Source organism: Thermobia domestica, chromosome 5 (assembly GCF_964235325.1).
Source record: "Thermobia domestica chromosome 5, izTheDome1.hap1.1, whole genome shotgun sequence".
In the NCBI taxonomy this organism is placed as follows: Eukaryota; Metazoa; Arthropoda; class Insecta; order Zygentoma; family Lepismatidae; genus Thermobia; species Thermobia domestica.
Genome location: NC_137458.1, coordinates 19,407,709 through 19,426,090, shown reverse-complemented (window position 1 = coordinate 19,426,090; position 18,382 = coordinate 19,407,709). Strand labels below are relative to the sequence as shown.

At 34.5% G+C, this 18,382-nt stretch overlaps 2 protein-coding genes across 2 annotated transcripts in view; one reads left to right on the top strand and one right to left on the bottom strand.

Moving 5' to 3' along the window:
• Positions 1-18,382, bottom strand: part of LOC145684598 (glutamate receptor U1-like) — a 79,364-nt gene that overhangs the window by 36,674 nt on the left and 24,308 nt on the right. The window lies entirely within an intron of this gene.
• On the top strand, positions 6,097-8,556 carry LOC145684597 (uncharacterized protein F54H12.2-like). The gene is made up of 2 exons (XM_081756990.1): positions 6,097-7,768; positions 8,438-8,556. The coding sequence occupies exon 1, from the start codon at positions 6,456-6,458 to the stop codon at positions 7,764-7,766; it is 1,311 nt and encodes a 436-aa protein (XP_081613116.1). The 5' UTR covers positions 6,097-6,455; the 3' UTR covers positions 7,767-7,768; positions 8,438-8,556.

The following is an 18,382-nucleotide window of genomic DNA, read 5'->3' as shown; positions in this document are numbered from 1 at the left end:
ATTACTTTAAAAGGACGAAAGTAGTTAAAATATTCCCTATTATTATCATCAATTTCTTTTAAAATGCTCAGAACCCCCCGTCATAGAATTCGTATACTAGCTATGTACACAGGCGTACATCAAGAAATTTTTTGTTGGGAGAGGTCCAAGCTTTGGGCGACGAGGCTCAAACACTACAAGTATCTGTGTAGTATTGAACGCGTATTATTCTACACTCGAAAAGACAATAAGTACTATCTAAGTGTATATCTTTCTGTCTGTCTATCTGTATGATGAGTATAATCGTGGTACGTTAAACTGAAATATTTTCTTACGTTTCGAACGTAAGAAATATGTGAAAGTTTGTGTGTGGTTCAGTGATAAAGCAATGACTTATTCTTTCAGATGAATACTTAGTATAGTGGAGCATTGTTCCGCAACCCAATGCATGCGGTCCCTAGCTCGATCTCCGATCAAATAAGCTTATAATTTTTTATTACTAATTGTCGTGCACTGTGACAAAGTGCATGCAATCCCTAGTTTCATCTCCAAACATCGTGTCCGTGAGTTTTCATGATCTACTCATACATTCTCATTCTACTAAGTATTCATTCATTCATTTGTCTTAATCATCCAACTCCCTCAGCATAATGGGCATAGTCGTGGTACGTTAAACTGATTTGAACGTACCTCTAAATTGAGTTTTCCTATTTGCTACGGAATAAGAACATCATATTGTGTTAAGTAATAGTTTTCGCAATCATTGAGACATCATGCCCTTCGTAAGAAAGAGAGAGAGAGAGAGAGAGAGATGAAATATTTTTAGTTTAACATTCCGCCTAACAGAATTTCTTCGTATTTCCACTCTTCAGTGAAAATCAACGTTGCCATGCCATTTTCTTTTAACATAACATGTTTTTTTGAAGGTACATTAGTGACAATACTACACGTCTGTTTCTGTTTCATTTCGAATTTGAAAAAATGTACTTGTCGATTTGCGACTTATGTCTTTTCGTACCGAAAAGTTTCTCCATTCTTGGCAAATAAATCTAAAAGTAATAATTTTTTCTTCACGAACTATGAGAATTGTCTGAAACAAAGAGAGAGATGTGTTTATGCCCTTATTAATATTATACTGAACACCTAACATTACCATCATCATCATCATCATCAGCCTTGAAGAAACATGAATCTAATAAATTCCGAATTCGTTATCTTTCTTTTTTTTTAGAGTAATTAACTGAAAGTGTGATGATTGCCAAATCTGAGGCACGGATCGCCATTAAGTTCCAGCACTTGCTTTGTACAGGATGCATACCAAGAAGCTTCAGCATTTGAAAAACGAAGTAGTGATTGTAAATCCTTTACCACTGAGCCACCATACTCCTCAAACCTAAAATGTAATAGGTTTGTACATCATGTAAAGATCCCCGGAGAAATAAAGATACGTCCCACATATATACCCTTTCTCGGTAAAAGGACATATGATTAAGACAAATGAATGACGAAAAAATATTAGTTGATAGAATGACAATATGAATAAACGTTATATCACTGAGTCATCATGCATCCTGAAATCCATTGAATTTATGAGTAGAAGAACAATACACGTACTAGAAAGAAAAGATACATGTTCTTCTAACCTGACATAATTGCTTTAGAAAAATAAGAAACATAAAAATAAAAAATACAGGAATGAACAAAGTAGAAGTAAACAGGAGAGCTAATGCTCACAGTTTTTTTGTTTACCACAATTCCCTATTAACATGAACTTGCATCAGAAGTAATCACTCTACCCATGCCCTTATCCACAGGGATGACGAGCGCCCCTAAAATTATCACGGTAGGCTTGCAAATGAACTAAAATATGATTGAATTCGGTCTTTCCTAACTTCTACTGCCCATCTCCCTACATTTTGGGCTGACTGTTGCAAATCTACCATTGGGACTCAACCATTGATCCATCATGACCATTAAAAACTAAATTGTGATTACTCATCATCTTTTACAAAAGCTACGAATATCGCCAGTGAACTTTCCAATGTGATAATAACAAGGAGACAGGAGGCTACTGAGGTAATGCTTAAAATTACTAATATTTGACGAACATGGGGCCAATGATTAGCAACCAAAAATTGGCATGTTCATGCTCCCTTTTAGAAAATTTTGTTCCAACTGGACCTGATTCAAAACGATAGTGGTTACATTAGATAGTATTTGCAAAGATGTGATGTACACAAGAGTAACATGTAATCGTTTCTTAGAAAATTAATTACTTTTCAAAACGAATGTCTAACAATAAAAATGAATCGAATGACTTCATTAAAAGATTGAAATCTATTGTACATGTTCACCATCATCATCTTTAAACATCGCAAGTTTACTTTAAAAAAAATGAACTACATACGTGTGAAGATAAATATTAAATCAAGACATTCATCAACAAAACTGAGAAGTGTTAACGTGATGTTCTGACGTAATGCTGAACAGCAAAAGATAGCATATATCTAAAGAAAGAAACACTGACCTATCCTATATACAGAAGGAGTAGCAATGTAATATTCTGCGACATAATACATGATGCATTTTTATGTAACTCTGCACATGCCGTCATCAGGTCCACAATTTGAATTACTAGCGAAAAAGGTTGCATCACGTAATGACCAATAAGTTTTGATCTATATTTGTTGGAGATACAGTAGCATCATTATTACGTATAGCCATATAATCTTCCTGTATACACGAAAAAGAAAGTATTCTTCAGTTGACAAATTTTCTTTTTCGCACTAATTCGTGAACAAATGAATTAATCTGTTTTCACGTTATCTTTGGAATAGTTATAATTTGATAACTTGTCAAGTCGGTACTGTAATAGGAAAAGAAATTTTCTCAACTGCCTGTATGGGCACTAAATGTTTATCCGCGAAGATGTATTGCTTTTTAAGACAAATAAGAAAAGGTAATTCAGATGACGAATTACAATAGTCTTGTGTTACGTTTTTTGAACAAATCTGAGAAAGTGATTAGATCTAGCAATGTAGTATTCTGTGATATAATACATGATGCATTTTACATAACTCTGCACATGTTGACATCAGGTCCACAATTTGAATTACGCTATTAAAGATGTACCTAGACTTATATTCGGTTAATCAATTCTGTAACTGTAACTGAACACTTACACTTCGAAAAATTGCACAAATCTGAAATTTTCAGATGAATCTTTAATGCGAAAAAAAGTTGCATCACGTAATGGTCAACAAGTTTTGATAAGTGATGACACTACGGATAAAAAAAATATCTATATCCTCCTAACTCTAGCAATTCCCGAAAGTCACTGCTAACAGGTGTAATATAAATCAAAAATCATCGCTGATAATGGGCTTGCGTGTACAAATTTCTAATTTCGATATCGTTTTTTCTAAAATATATTGGATCTTGGATCAAGTTATCACAAACTTTTTTGAACGTACCTATGTTTTTGTATCATCTCGAATTTGAAAATGTACTTATTGAATTGAGACTTGCCTCTTTTTGTATCGAGAAGTTTCTCTCGTTTTGTTGGCAATACTAGTTACCATAGTAATAGTATTTTGAGGTTTCAGCGTTAGATCTTCATAATAAATCTTTCAATCCCCCTTCATTTGTACATTTTGTTTCTACTTTTATATCTCTGTAGTTATTAGATAAAACATAAAATGTGAACGTGATTTAAAAACAAAGATAGAGTAGGAATATTGAAAGAAGCATTTAAATAAGAAATAACCTATCTTGTGAATCTTTGAATAAGAAGTTAGAAACATAAACTCTACTCACGCACACACGATGTTTGTACACTACAAAGTTCACTTCATGGGAACTGTGATTAAAATCGAACCCGTACACATCATTTGAGGTACAATTCATGTTCATTCCTGTTCTTTGTTTACTGTAATGAAAAGGTATGTTCTAGGTCAGATCACCAACATTCCTTAATATTCCGAATTTTCTGTAAATTTTGTCTAATGTGGGCATCTTCCTCATCAAAAACTTGGGCGAACTAGTATTGCTCATAAGTCTCGGATGTGTGTGAATTAGTAATGCTCATAAATCTCGGATGTTTCTGTATTGTCTTGAGTTTGAAAATACATCGTGTTCGTGCAATTACTATATCAATTTAAAGCTTTTATATATACCACATGTGACATTAAAACAGTGTCTGAGGACTAAAACTTCAGTGAACTAGTATTGTCTATGAGTCTCGGATGTTTCTGTTTCATTTCGAATTTGAAAAAAAAATGTACTTGTCGATTTGCGACTTATCTCTTTTTCGTACCGAAAAGTTTCTCGAATCGTGTCATATTTTGTCAGACAGTGAAGATAGGAACAAAGGAACCACTGAATGGATTATTTTACAAAGAGGAATTACAACCTGTGACGTTATCAAAGATCTAGATATTCTATGCTTGGTCGTAAAATCTAAAAGTACAAATGATGTCTTAAAAGCATTGCAAATTGTGTTCAAAGACAGAAAACCAATTACATTCCGAACAGATAAAGGAAGTGAGTTTACTAATAAAACAATACAGAAGTACTTAGTGCACAACAAAATAAAACATATTACAACTAAAAATCCTGATATAAAAGCTAGTATTGTAGAACGTTTTAACAGAACTCTAAAAGAAAAAATGTGGAAGTATTTTACAAAGTATCAAACGTATAATTATTTAAATGTATTACCTCTTCTTGTGAAATCATACAATGAAGGTTATCATTCAAGTATAAAGATGTCACCTGCAAATGTTACTCAAAATAACCTATTACAAGTATGGCATAATCAATATGATAATAAAATAAAGAAGAAGAAGAAGAAGAATCCAAATTTCTCAAAACATCTTAAGATTGGTGATACAGTACGAATTAGTAAAACTAAACGTACATTTGATAAAGGATATATGCAAAATTGGACTTGGGAAATATTTAAAGTGAAGAAGATAATACCAAGAGATCCACCTGTTTATGAAATTGAAGATTTAAACAAGGAACCACTGGATGGATTATTTTACAGAGAGGAATTACAACCTGTGACGTTATCAAAGACATTTTACATAGATAAAATCATACGTACAAGAAGAAAAGGCAGCAGAAAAGAATATCTTGTTCATTGGAAAGGATATCCTTCTTCTTTCGATTCCTGGATACCTGCATCATCCGTAAAGAAGATCGAGAAGTACAATGGAACCTGATGGAGATTTTTACGTTACGCTTCCCAGTAATAGTTCTATGGAATATTTTCCTGACAACACCTTAACATCATACACTACGAAACTTCATCAAAGAATGGAATTCCATGAAAAGTGGGAAGTGGCTATTGTTGAAATTCATTATCCTCATTCAATATTAAATATTAATGACGAAAATAATAAAATTTTTTACAAACCTGCAAAAAGTGATGAATGGAAATTTATAACTATTCCTGTACGTTATTACACTGACATATCAGAACTGATAAAGATAATAAATACGTACAACAGATTCACAAATTTACATATTTCTTATACTCGTGAGAGTAATACCTGTTTTATACGACGTCTTCATAAAGACATAGATGTAGACGTTGCATTATCACCAAGTGTTAGTGCGATGTTGGGGTTTGATCCAAGCGTTGATTTAAAGGATATGCAACAAGGCCAAAGCATTCCAAATTTACGTTTAGGACTTCCATCTACAATGTATGTGTATTGTGATATAATTCAATCTGTATTTGTTGGAGATACAGTAGCACCATTATTACGTATCATAAATATGAATCCTGCGAATCATACATTTGGAAGTAGTGTTATAGAAATTTTTAATCCTCCACATTATGTGCCTATAGAGAAGATGCATTTTGAACACATCAAAATAGATATAAGAGATAGTACAGGCTCTCCACTGGCATTCACTTTCGGAACTGTATGCGTTAAACTACATTTTCGACCAGTGCGTCAACATCGACAAATATGAATAATCCATATTTACAATATTATCAAAAACAAGCTCTTTCTGGAACTGGAAACGTTTATGTTGGCTCCCCTTATCAAGTTGGACATGGTATTGGAAGTTTCCTTGGAGGATTATTTCGTTCTGTCATGCCACTAGTAAAACAAGGAGCTAAAACAGTAGGAAAGGAATTATTAAAATCTGGAGCAAACGTTATTACTGATGTCATCATCGACAATCAACCTATTAACGAATCCTTTCATCAACGAATGGGTGAAGCGAGATCCGTCTTGCAAGACAAAGCAAAAAATAAACTGAAATCTATGCTAGGATCTGGATATCAACGAAGGAAAAGAAGAATTACACATCATTCCATCTTTAACCCTTCACCATTACACATCATCAAGCGCAAGAAGAAGAAGGGCAAGAGGAAACGTACACAGAAAACAAAGAAAAATCAGTCTTATAAGAAGAGGAAGTTATCACACGATATCTTTGATTAAATCATCACCATTATGGCTTTCTTACATCATCAATCCTGCGAGTGTGTAAAAAGTGAACTAGATATTTTTTCTACAAAACCAACGCAAACCAGTATATTGGATAATCATGTTGTTACATACAAACCAATCAGTTCACTAGCTGATAATGCTCCTATAGAGTTTGTCATCCCAGGAACAAGTGATGAATACATAGATCTACCACATACTCTTCTTTACATCGAAGCTCAAATCGTTAAGCCTGATGGATCAGCATTTGGTGAAAGTGATAAAGCTGTGGCTCCTATTAATGACTTTTTAAATTCTATGTTCAGCGAAGTGGAAGTGTATTTAAATAACAAACTGATTTCATTTCCATCTCATAATCATCCATATCGATCATACATTGAAAAACTGTTAAATTATGATGATTCTGCTAAAAATACTCATCTTCAATGTGCATTCTGGTTTCAAGATACTGCTGGACATATGGATGCAACATCTAGTGGTAATAAAGGATTTCAACAACGTTATGAATTAACAAAAAAAAGTGCAAAATTCGACATGCTTGGACATCTTCATTGTGATATTTTTAATCAAGATAAATTTTTAATCCAAGGAGTAGAATTACGTCTCAAGTTAATTCCTGCAAAGCCAAACTTTTGTCTCATCGCTAGTGATGCGTCTGTTGAGGCTAAAGTGAACATTTTAGACGCTGCTTTACATATTAAAAAGATTAATGTTAGTCCTACAATAAAACTAGCACATAACAAGCTTCTACAATCAACAACAGCCAAATATCCTCTCACAAGAGTGCAAATGAAGTCATTCGTCATTCCAAAGGATCTTCAATCAAAAACAATTGATAATTTATTTATGGGAGTATTACCAACACGAGTGATTGTGGCGTTTACACAAAATGATGCCTATACAGGAACAATAACTTCAAATCCATTTCATTTCAAACATTTTGACATCAATTTCTTCTCTCTATACATTGATGGAAAACCTGTACCTTCAAAACCATTACAACCAATTTTCGAAAACAACCTCTATGTTTCCTCATACCATACCTTATTCTGTGGATCAGGCATTCACTTTTCCAATCATGGCAACAATATTCCTCGCCTTGACTTTCCTCAAGGATACACTATCTTTGTTTTCGACATTACTCAAGATGGAGAAGCCAGCGCTGTGCAGCATTGGAATCTTATACGTCATGGGTGTGTTCGTCTGGAAGTTCATTTTACGAAGCCTCTACCAGCACCTATCTCCTGCATTGTGTATGGAGAATTCCAATCTCTCTTAGAAGTGGATCATCAGAGGAACATCATCATGGATTTTTAAAGGTACGTTATTTAAATATCATATCATATATGTACATGTCTGCATTTTTATACATGATGTCCTCTACACTAGATTTATTGAATGCTTTGCAAACAAATTCTTTATTTCACAATCATTTCGTTGGCGTATATGCAGCCAATGAATTACCAGCACATGTTCCACTACCTGCAGCTATCATCATAAATACAGATCCCTCGAACAAACTTGGCACACACTGGATTTCCGTATATATTCATACTGATGGCCGTGCCCACTACTTCGATACATTTGGATTTCCTCCATATGTAATGCATCATATTCAATTTCTACGTAGAAATTCCACTTCTTATACATTTAATAATAAACAAATTCAAAGTGTAAAATCATCCCTATGTGGGCATTATTCATATCTTTTCCTATGCTTCAAAGCTAAAGGAAAGTCCTTAAATGAATTTCATTACACTTTCTCATCAACTCCAGAAAAAAATGATCGTCGTTTGCTGTATTTACTTTTACAGGTAACCATGTCTTCATTCTTCTTCTTCGTTTGTTTTGATTACTTTCTTTTCATATTATTGCAGGTAGCCTTTTCTTCTTCTTCTTTATTATAATGTGTTTGTATGTATTATTATTTGTTCATGATTATAGATAAAATAAATTTTAAGTTTGTTTTTCAATTTTTTTCATTTCAGAGAGTAAAAGATCGTCATCGTGTGTATGGACATCATCTTCAATGTACACATTGACTTCTATCTACGTTTCATCACCAACATCAACAGCAGTAGTATCATCAGTGAACAGTATATGGCAGATGTGAAGTTATCAACACGTGAACAATGGAAACAAAATCTAACGTTCTTTTTAAAATGTACTATACTTACCGTCGTTTTAATTGTGTAAATATTTTCATCAACAATAAACACTTTGTATTATTTTTTCTCTTTGAAAACAAATGTTTTATTTCTTATTTTCTCCGTTTCCTAATAAATAAATATGTTTTATGATCAGCTATGTAATTAAATACACATATCATAAAACATATTTTTAAGTCATTGAATTAAAGAATTTAAAAAAAAAGATTCTAAAACTGATTTTTAATTCAATGATGTAATCATATAACTACATAATAATAATAATAATGAATTCAAATACTTAATCAGTTATTCTTTCGTAAATTAAATCAAGTATGTGAATTCAATATTATTATTATTATTATGATAGGACTTTTGTTTTTTAAAATTTTAATATTAATTATTTTAGTTCCTTTTTTTAAAATTAAAAAAAAAGTCCTAGCATACTTAAGACAAAGTTGTATAATAATAATAATTTCAAATACTAATTTTTATTTTAACATTCATTTCAAGAATTTGAATTCATTATGATTATTATTATTATTATTATACGTATCACTTATAATATACGAGGAAAAAAATGTTAGGATTTTTTTCTTATAAAAAACTTTAAAATCCTATCATATTGAGGTGTATGAAACGAACACAAAACACACACACACAAATAAAACATTTCACTTTCCACTATATATATATATTTTATTACATTTGATATTACGTTGTTTCGTATACATGAAAAAACAAATTAACTTTCTTCTTCTTTATGAAGAGTCGTTCACTTCATTGATACCCTCCGAAGGATGAGTTTCGGTTTCCCCCCACCATGGCTGTGTCGATACACTATCAAATAAATCAGCCATAATTGAATCTATAAGTTTTTGTTTGCAAAATACTTTCGTTTCCAATTTTAATCGTTCACCATCAATGTTCACATCACTGTTCTTATCAAGAGAGACACTTGGAAAACTGATGTTCATACCATTAATAATACTCTGTTCATCTACACAGGTATGGATTCCGGCAAGTCCTCTGCATGTAAGACACTGTAATTGTACATGATTACGAATAGTATCTGTACACAAGTCAAAATATTCACGTAGCACAACACTACAAACTTTACTGTTTTTCACAGCATGTTCAATACACGGTAATATTTCCAAGAAATAAAGCCAATCACTTGAAGATAAGTACACAGTGTTTCGAGGAGCATGAAGTGTTCCTTTCTTCTCTAACATCACTAATTTTTCACCCATTAGTTTTCGTACCACCAGTTCGTTTTTTCGACCAAGAGATTTTATAAATGTAATTTCCACTTGAGAATTTAAATAGTCCGTAACAAATGGGGTTAAATGTACAAGTTTCTCCCACTCTGCCAAATTTAACTCCACTCCAAACACAAGTCCTTTGCCAACACGAATCACTGGTTCAAATGTATCACTATCCAGTCCGATACAAATTAATTTGGTTTTCATTGAATTAAGGCCATATTCAACATTTAACAAGTACTCTTTCTTGGTATCCATAGTTGACGCACAAGCACTCAAAGACATGTTACTCCAGTCGCTGGTCAGCACAGAATAACGACACTATGCATACAGATGACTGCGCATGCATGAAGAGGTGGGGCGAAGAGGAAAATTCATGTTTCATCTTGTTTGTACATGTCACCATACACTTACGATGAGTAAACCAGCTCAGTAAATTCAAGATCGTGCATGTTACGTCCAGATACATTAATCTTCATTCCTTTATATATTAAACAGACATTCCCACTTTGTAAATACGTTAATAATGCACCATTATCTGCTTCCAATTTTTCAGTACAACGTCCAGGTAAAATCACTTTTTCATCTCCTTCAAATGTCACACAGGCCTTCCTACCATATACCGTTGTAATTATCTCACAGTTTACAATACGAAATGGTACTCCAATCTCCAAATCTCGCATTTTTGTAAAGGGTACCATTGATGGCTTATTAAGCTTATCTAATAAACTCATTGACGATGACATCTTTAAATTTTTGACGTTTCTTCCTTTGCAACAGCTGCTAACAGAATGATCTACACAAACACATACGTTCCGCTTACGCTCTTCGCAGGAGGGGTGGGGGGTTTGGGGATTCAAATTATTAGCCAATAAACGACAAGAACACGAAATATTCATGTTTTATCTTGCTTTTTACATCTGGTAGGCGTCTAAGACTATGAGCATAGCAACAGCAAACCAACATTTTCCCACGGGCTTCTGTGGTAACCGTAAAAGGATATGTACATAGCAACTAAAGAGGAGTAGGGGGTAACGGGGATTCAAATAAACCAAAATTTTCCCACGCGCTTCTGTACTACCCGTAAAAGGCTATGAACATAGCAACTAAAGGCTTGTCGAAACTTGCCTCCCAATTCCAGGAAATGACATCGATTTCTAGGAAAACAAGATAATTTTTTGCTGACTCGGCCGTCTATCCAGCCTCAATTCTACTTACGCTGTAGGGCTATTGTTAGGAACCAAGGTAAACACATCGAGCACTTACGGCCTGGCGCCATGGATTCTTCTAAATTTTTAGTTAAGTCGAAATTAGCCAAATGTAGACTGAACAGCCTCTGTATGTTCCCTTTGATGAGGTTCTGGTACACCACTGGTCCATAGGGTTAACCATTACACCATGGGACCAGCTGAAAGCATGCTATGTTATAGCTAGAGACGGAACCTTTTCACAGCACTTTTTATTTTTTGTAGCATTAATTATCACAATTTTCGCATTTATGTCGCATTTATTTTTTTAAATGTAGCAATTTTTTTTAAAAATATAGTTCTTGTAAACAGTATTTTTTGGTAATAAGGTGCATATCTAACATAAAAATGAGGATATATCTTGATTAGGTGCACATTCTAGCTAATGTATTCACTGAAATGTAGAAATTAATGCAAAATTTTAAACACTTCCTCTAACCTCATCCTTAGTTGAAGGAACACATACAGCAAGACATTACCAATTCTTTTCTTAAGTTGGTTCAACTATCAGTAACCATCATATTATACTTGGGAAAGAATCTCTCGGCATCAACACTTGAGACTGGCAACCATATTGCACGTAACGAGCTGACAGCAAATGACTTGTGGTTAATTTTTAAACTGTTTAACAATGATACAATGCCAACTTCCTTATCCTCACTGTTGGGAACTTCAATAACCTTACTTTTATATTTACGGTAAGCAACCAACAGATCATGAACATTTTCAGCCCAAAACACAGTCAAACCAGGGGCGTCATTTAGGGGGGCTGGGAAGGGCATTTGCCCCTCCCCCTGAGTTTGAGATGTATATAGATTTTATCAATAGAATATAGTAAACCAGTGAGAAACGCGAAATTTTACTAATATCAAGGAATCTTGCCCCCCCCCAAGCAAAATGTGAAATGACGCTCCTGAGTCAAACAGTGGCGTAACTAAAGGCTTAGGGGCCCTCCCGCAGACAGTGTGCAGTGCGGCCCCTACCCTACTTCCCACTTCATGATTTGGAGGCCCCTGATGGCTTGAGGCCCCCCCGCAATGCGAGGTATGTGGGGCCCTTATTTACGCCCCTGCAGTCAAAGATTCAAACAACAGTTCAGTTTTGTTCATGTCTACATCTTTATGAAATGAAACAGTTTCTGGATTACATAACTCTAAGAGCTTTCGTACTCTCCGCACAGAATTGTCGTCACTTGTTAGCGTGTAATTTGCAGCTTCATCAATACTTTTGACACGCAGGTTTTCAAACTTCAGCCTGGTGAGAAGCACTACTTTTTTAATTGACTCTGCAGTAGCAGACCCAAATTTTCCTGTTTGAGCTAACTCTAATTTATTTTGCAAGTTTTTCGTTTTCCGGACAATAAGATAAGCATAAGGGTTGCAGCTGGTCTTACGAGGAAGGTCCATAAACCGTGAGAGTTGAATTTTGATGAAAATTTGTGACAAGATTCAGTTCGAGTTGCTAAGTAATGTAGTAATAGTCACTCGATGCGCAAATGCTTCGTTGAGCTGCTACACCGACGCCATCTTGAAATCCAGTAGGCAATGTCCAAGAATACCCTTTTGGCACAAAAATGAAAAAGCTTTTGATCAATATGACTTCAGTATTGTAAACCTAGGTAGGCATCTATATGTGGGAGTACTTCCAGTGCATGATCGCCATCTTGAAAGGGGCCATATTGAATCGCAGTCAAATATGATAAATAGCAAAGGGGTCATGTGGGGTATCAAATAGCACTGGAATTTACTCCTGAATTCATTTCCGCAACCAAAGTTTACATATCTGTTTTCACTTCAGAGTTAAGAGGTCTCTTACCCACAGGAAGATATAAAAAATGTGCGAGTTAGACTTGTGTTATGAAACACGTTCGTGCAAGCACTTGCAGGATTTTAACTAATGCAGTAGTTAATGCAGTATAATAGCTACTATAGCAATCAAATCTTGAGACTAGTGAGAGAAATCGTTAATTAAATTGAAATGTCTGTAGTGAAAAATGGAATAGCAGCACTGTAGCAAATTATACCTATTTCAAAGTGCGCTATATATATGAGTATGTGTGTTGCGATTATGCATAGCATTTAAATGCTGTAATATAAGTTAGGTGCAACGGCACATATGACTTTATAAGAATATGTCTTGAAGTTATTAGAAAATTAATAGAAAAATAATAGAAAAATTATTAGAAAAATAATATAAACTGGTGCACATAAGTAAATATTAACCTACTAACCTTTTGCTCTTCAGTTGTGATGATGGAGATCCAAAACGAAGTGATTAACTCACAGCATCATCGAGCAGTGCAAACACTTAACAAATTCACTTTCGTCACAATCTTCATGACCACAGACACTATTTTTTACTAGTCTCCAGAACATTTGTAAATGAATCAACTATTGCTCCTATTACGTACCCACATTTCTGCCATGCATATCAAGCATTTCCTTTAGGACTGGCGCACAAAATTGACGATACACAACAAAATGCATTTTCTTTATGAACATTCTGCTATATAACTTGTACTACCATGAGCAAAATAAATGACGCGTCTCTTTATTTTGAAGTTTTTTGAAAATATCTCCGTTTTCTTTATATGTTCGAAATTTCGGAAGGTTTCCCCAGCAGGACAGGTTAATAACAAACCCGTTTTTAATATTTGTGTTAGATATTAGCTTAAAATAAAGAAATTAGAAGCAAAAAACATTAAATCGACAGAAATCTCGAGAATTACCAACTCTGCTAAAGTGGGAAATTTTCAAGAACGCGAGGGAATTCTGCAGTTCAACACGAAGCAGCGACATCTATGTCATTGAGAGAAGCGTGGATTAGATCTACAAACGAAAATTTTAACGAAATATTTCTAGTATGTCTTATTATATGCATTATCAGCGAACTCCAAATATATGAATCTATGCTAAGTATTAACGTATAGATAGTGCAAATAGTGGAAATTACCTATGGAAAAAGACGAATTGTTAGCCCAATCGTAATGAAAAATCGTCTTTACTGTAGAACAGGTTCAGATTACGTAAGAGAGCAAATAGCTCAGTTAGGTAAAGCAACGAGTTTGTATACCGAAGGTAGACGGTTCGAATCCCGTGGAAGTACTGTTGTCGTTTTTATCACTAAGGTTATTTTATTTATTTTTTATTTGGGAAAGAATCAAATTGTAACATATGTGTAAAACTCATGACGATACCAAAAAAAAAAGAGAAAATATCGTCGCATTTGCATTAGTGTCTCTAATTTTTGTTCGCAAACAGATTCGTAATTATTTCCCCTGTGCTCACTGATGCATAACGAATGTTTTCCAGTAAATGTTAATTCTAATTTGGAGAATTTTATAGTTTCACAATGTTTCTCACTACATAGTCTTCTACCTACGTGTTTGGATATTTTGATAACAGATTTCCCTATTAAATGTTTAATTTTCTCTAAAATATTTGTCTTAAATTGAAATTGTTTTGAATTTACTACATAAGCAAAGTTGCCCGAAGGAGGGGAGCTCAAGTAATAGATATTCTACGTAAAAGCAACCTATTGTAGAATGATGATGCTTCTTACCTTCAGAACATAATCTTAACGTTAGAGAGTCAGAGAGAGAAAAATCCTGGTTTTTCCTCCTCTATGACCACCCATCTTAAACTTCTACATATCATTGTTCGTCTCACATAATTTCGGCTCTCCAAAGACATTCATATTTATTATTATTATTATTATTATTATTATTATTATTATTATTATTATTATTATTATTATTATTATTATTATTATTATTAATAATAATAATAATAATAATAATAATAATAATAATGAATATGCCACCCTTACATAATGTTGTAACTTTACACATCTTAGTTTAAAGTGCTTTCTTTAGTAATAATTTGAGCAACCACGTCACAAAATTTAAAATGTATGAGGGGGCACGACGTTTTATTTCCCCTCCTCTCTTTTCAGCACCCTCCAACAGAAGGTATATAATTTCTGAGAAGCAGGGCAGACAAAATGAATAAGAAATATATTTAGAGCATCCTTTCCTCCTTCGTGAATGTAATATCACGTAGCATTTTTTATTCTACTGAAGACGACCCTAGGCCGTTATGGTTAGGTAACAAAAGAAATACCTAATATATTTATAGCGCCCCTTATCTGTAATATTACTGCCGTGTCGTGACAAAACGCTGTAACTTTGGCGGAGCAGTTTTGCGAAAATGAGCCGTAAAGTTTTTATCCGAAAATGTGATCTGTATCGTGTAGAACCAATATATCTTGACTTTGGAAACACGTGGTTACATGTAATGTTACGTAAATGCATGTTGTGATTAAATTTGGTGAAAATTGATTGGTTGACCATTATTGCTTAGTTACACTGGTTCTACACGATACAGATCACATTTTCGGGTGAAAACTTTACAGCCCTTTTTCGCAAAACTGCTGCGCCAAAGTTACAGCGTTTTGTCACGACACGACAGGTTACCTCTTCTTTATTTGTTCGAGGCTTCCTTACACAACCAAGTTTGACAAAAAGAATAGGAAAAGTGTCTAAAGATTACAAAAGACTTTATATTTTGTCAGAAACAAGGCAGTATATACACAACATTGCTTTCGTTAACAAGTGTTTCACCCTTGAGTCGCTTATAAAATTATACAGAATAACTTTTGCCGATCATTGTTCTAGAGGGATTTGTCCAGGATGGTTTGGTGTCGAGCTAATAACGATAAGTATATTTATTTACATCACTGTTAAAGAAATAGCAAACTTTCTGAAAGGAACTTACTTACGAAACAGATCTTCCTTCTACTTAGCCAGAGCCCACTCTGAAAAATTGCATCTGGCATTCTGAGTGAAAGTTCTATGGGACTATTAGAAAAATATATTCCCGTTTTCACGCTGATGGTAGAATTTCTTAAACAGTTATTGAATTACGTTCGAAGGGTAGGCGTAAATAGCGCCCCCGCAACAATGTGGCGTGGGGACCGCACAAGCTGCAAGGCCAAAAAAATATACAGAAAGTACGCAGGGGCGGAGCAGGCCAAATTTTCACACGAGCAAAGTGACTTTTTGGCGCCCTTCCCCTAGTAGTAGCCTATATTTTACATTTTATCATAGTGTTTTTAATAGTTTAAACCAGGAGCGTCACTTCAGATTTTGCTTTGGGGGGGGCAAGACCTCTTGATATAAGTAAAATTTCGCGTTTTTCACTGATTTACTACTATTCTAATGATAAAATCTATATACATCTCAAACTCACGGGGGGCAAATGCCCCTCCCTGCCCTCCCTAAATGACGCCCCTGTTTTAAACCCATTTTCAAAAAGAAATCCATTACCTAGGAAAAGTTCACAAAGAATATGGCCCGCTATAAACAAAATACCAACTCCACCCCCCTGGTCTAGTGGCTAGCACGCCTGCCTTCTGTGGTACCAGGTCCAATTCCCGGTGGATTACTGTTGAACGATAAAAGTGGTTCGGATTCCACTATAATTAGTATCCACATCTCCCTTGCCCATTAAGGCATAACCGTGGAACGCTAAACTTAAGCAAACAAACAAACAGTACTTAATTCCCGGCACTCTTTATTCTACATGCCATCTCTCAATTTTTCGATACAGCCCCCTTAGTACTATGAAACTCTCTTCTTCCATAGTGAAATGGAAAAATATCATATAATTGCCACTACTTTACAAGAATATAAACCAAAAACGTCAGTAGAAAGCACATTATAAAATTTACTTTTTGAGGCTCGTTTTGGTGCCCCTCTTTCTCTGGCGCCCCGGGCAGTTGCCCGGCCCTTAGTCCGGCCCTTGAAAGTATAGACGCATAACTAAGGACTGCGGAGGAGAGGTTAACCTTCATGTTATGCCACTGGTTTGACGTGTTTGAAATGTTCAGTAAGTGATCAGTTGGTGAAATAATTTCGACGGTTACTGATGTTTAAAGTTTAGCTAAGACAAAGCTAACTAATCAAATACATTTGATATCGCGATGTCACAATTTGATTTTTCCTCACATAAAAAAGATAAAAACAATAGTAATAAAAATCCTTACTCGTACTGGGCTCCTAACTAACTAACAACCTAATTCTTACAGACTAGTTGCTCTGACCAACTGAGTTTCGATTTCTTACGCGAAAGAAGTCTGTTATATTAAGAGGCATGCTTTTCATTATCAAAACTGTTCGAAGTAATACGAACATGACTTAAGAACAGAAACGGAACTGAATTACCACTCGATTGACCTTGAGGGCAAATCACCAAAGCGTAGCTATAAACGTAAGTTCAGCATGCATTTCTCTGCAGTTGTGTTCAGTATTCCTATCTGCCAGTCATGCTTGTTCGTAGGAGTAATATGTTACAAACCTAACCTTTCGATAGAGCACAATGACAGAGAATCAAAATTAATGAATTCTTGCCCTTGTGAACTTGGGATACCACCATGTGCAATAAAACTGTCGCGTCTTCTGAAGTGATATTTTATCGAAAATAACTCGTTTTCCTTTATATATCCGAAGTTTTTGAGGGTTTCAAAATGAGGAAACGTTACTGACAAACAAGGACGCATTTAGGGGTGGGTCCAGGTGGTCCGGACTCCCCTCTGAAATTCCAACTTCTCTGTAAATTTAGCCTAAATTTAAGGATTATCTTTTAAATTTTATTATAATTTATCCTAATATTGAAGTCGGACTTCTCCCGAAATAAATTACTGCATACGTGCCTGCTGACAATTTTCAATATATTCCTTAAATAAGTAAAATAACTAAATTAGGAGCAAAAAGCTTCAACACGGGCTAACTTTTGTCCACTGCCAATATTGTTAGAAGGGATATTAATAGCAAAAACTGCTAGGCAATGCTGAACCTTGGAACTTCACTCCGAACAGCAAGCTTATTATTGAGAACTACATATGAAACATTTTATCAAAACTTATCTAGCTTTTACCTGGCATGAAATTATTATATACACCAAAATTCACTCTCCTAAAATATGTATCTAAACATTGCTCTACGTATCTACGAAGCAATGAAAATTATTTATCGAAATATGTGAGCAGGGAATTCTAACAGCCAGCCATCTTATTTAAATCGTAGTAAACCCTGTAACCGGGCGTTAACGTGAAGACAAAGCTTGGTCCATTGGTAAAGTGTTGGAAGAATATAAACTCAATGTTCGTAGGTTCGAATCTATCCACTCACCATAACATTTTGTTCTTATGTGTAACGATGAAATAAGAAAGAAAAAATGTATAACCGTTAAGACAAAACTTCAATCAAGTCTGAA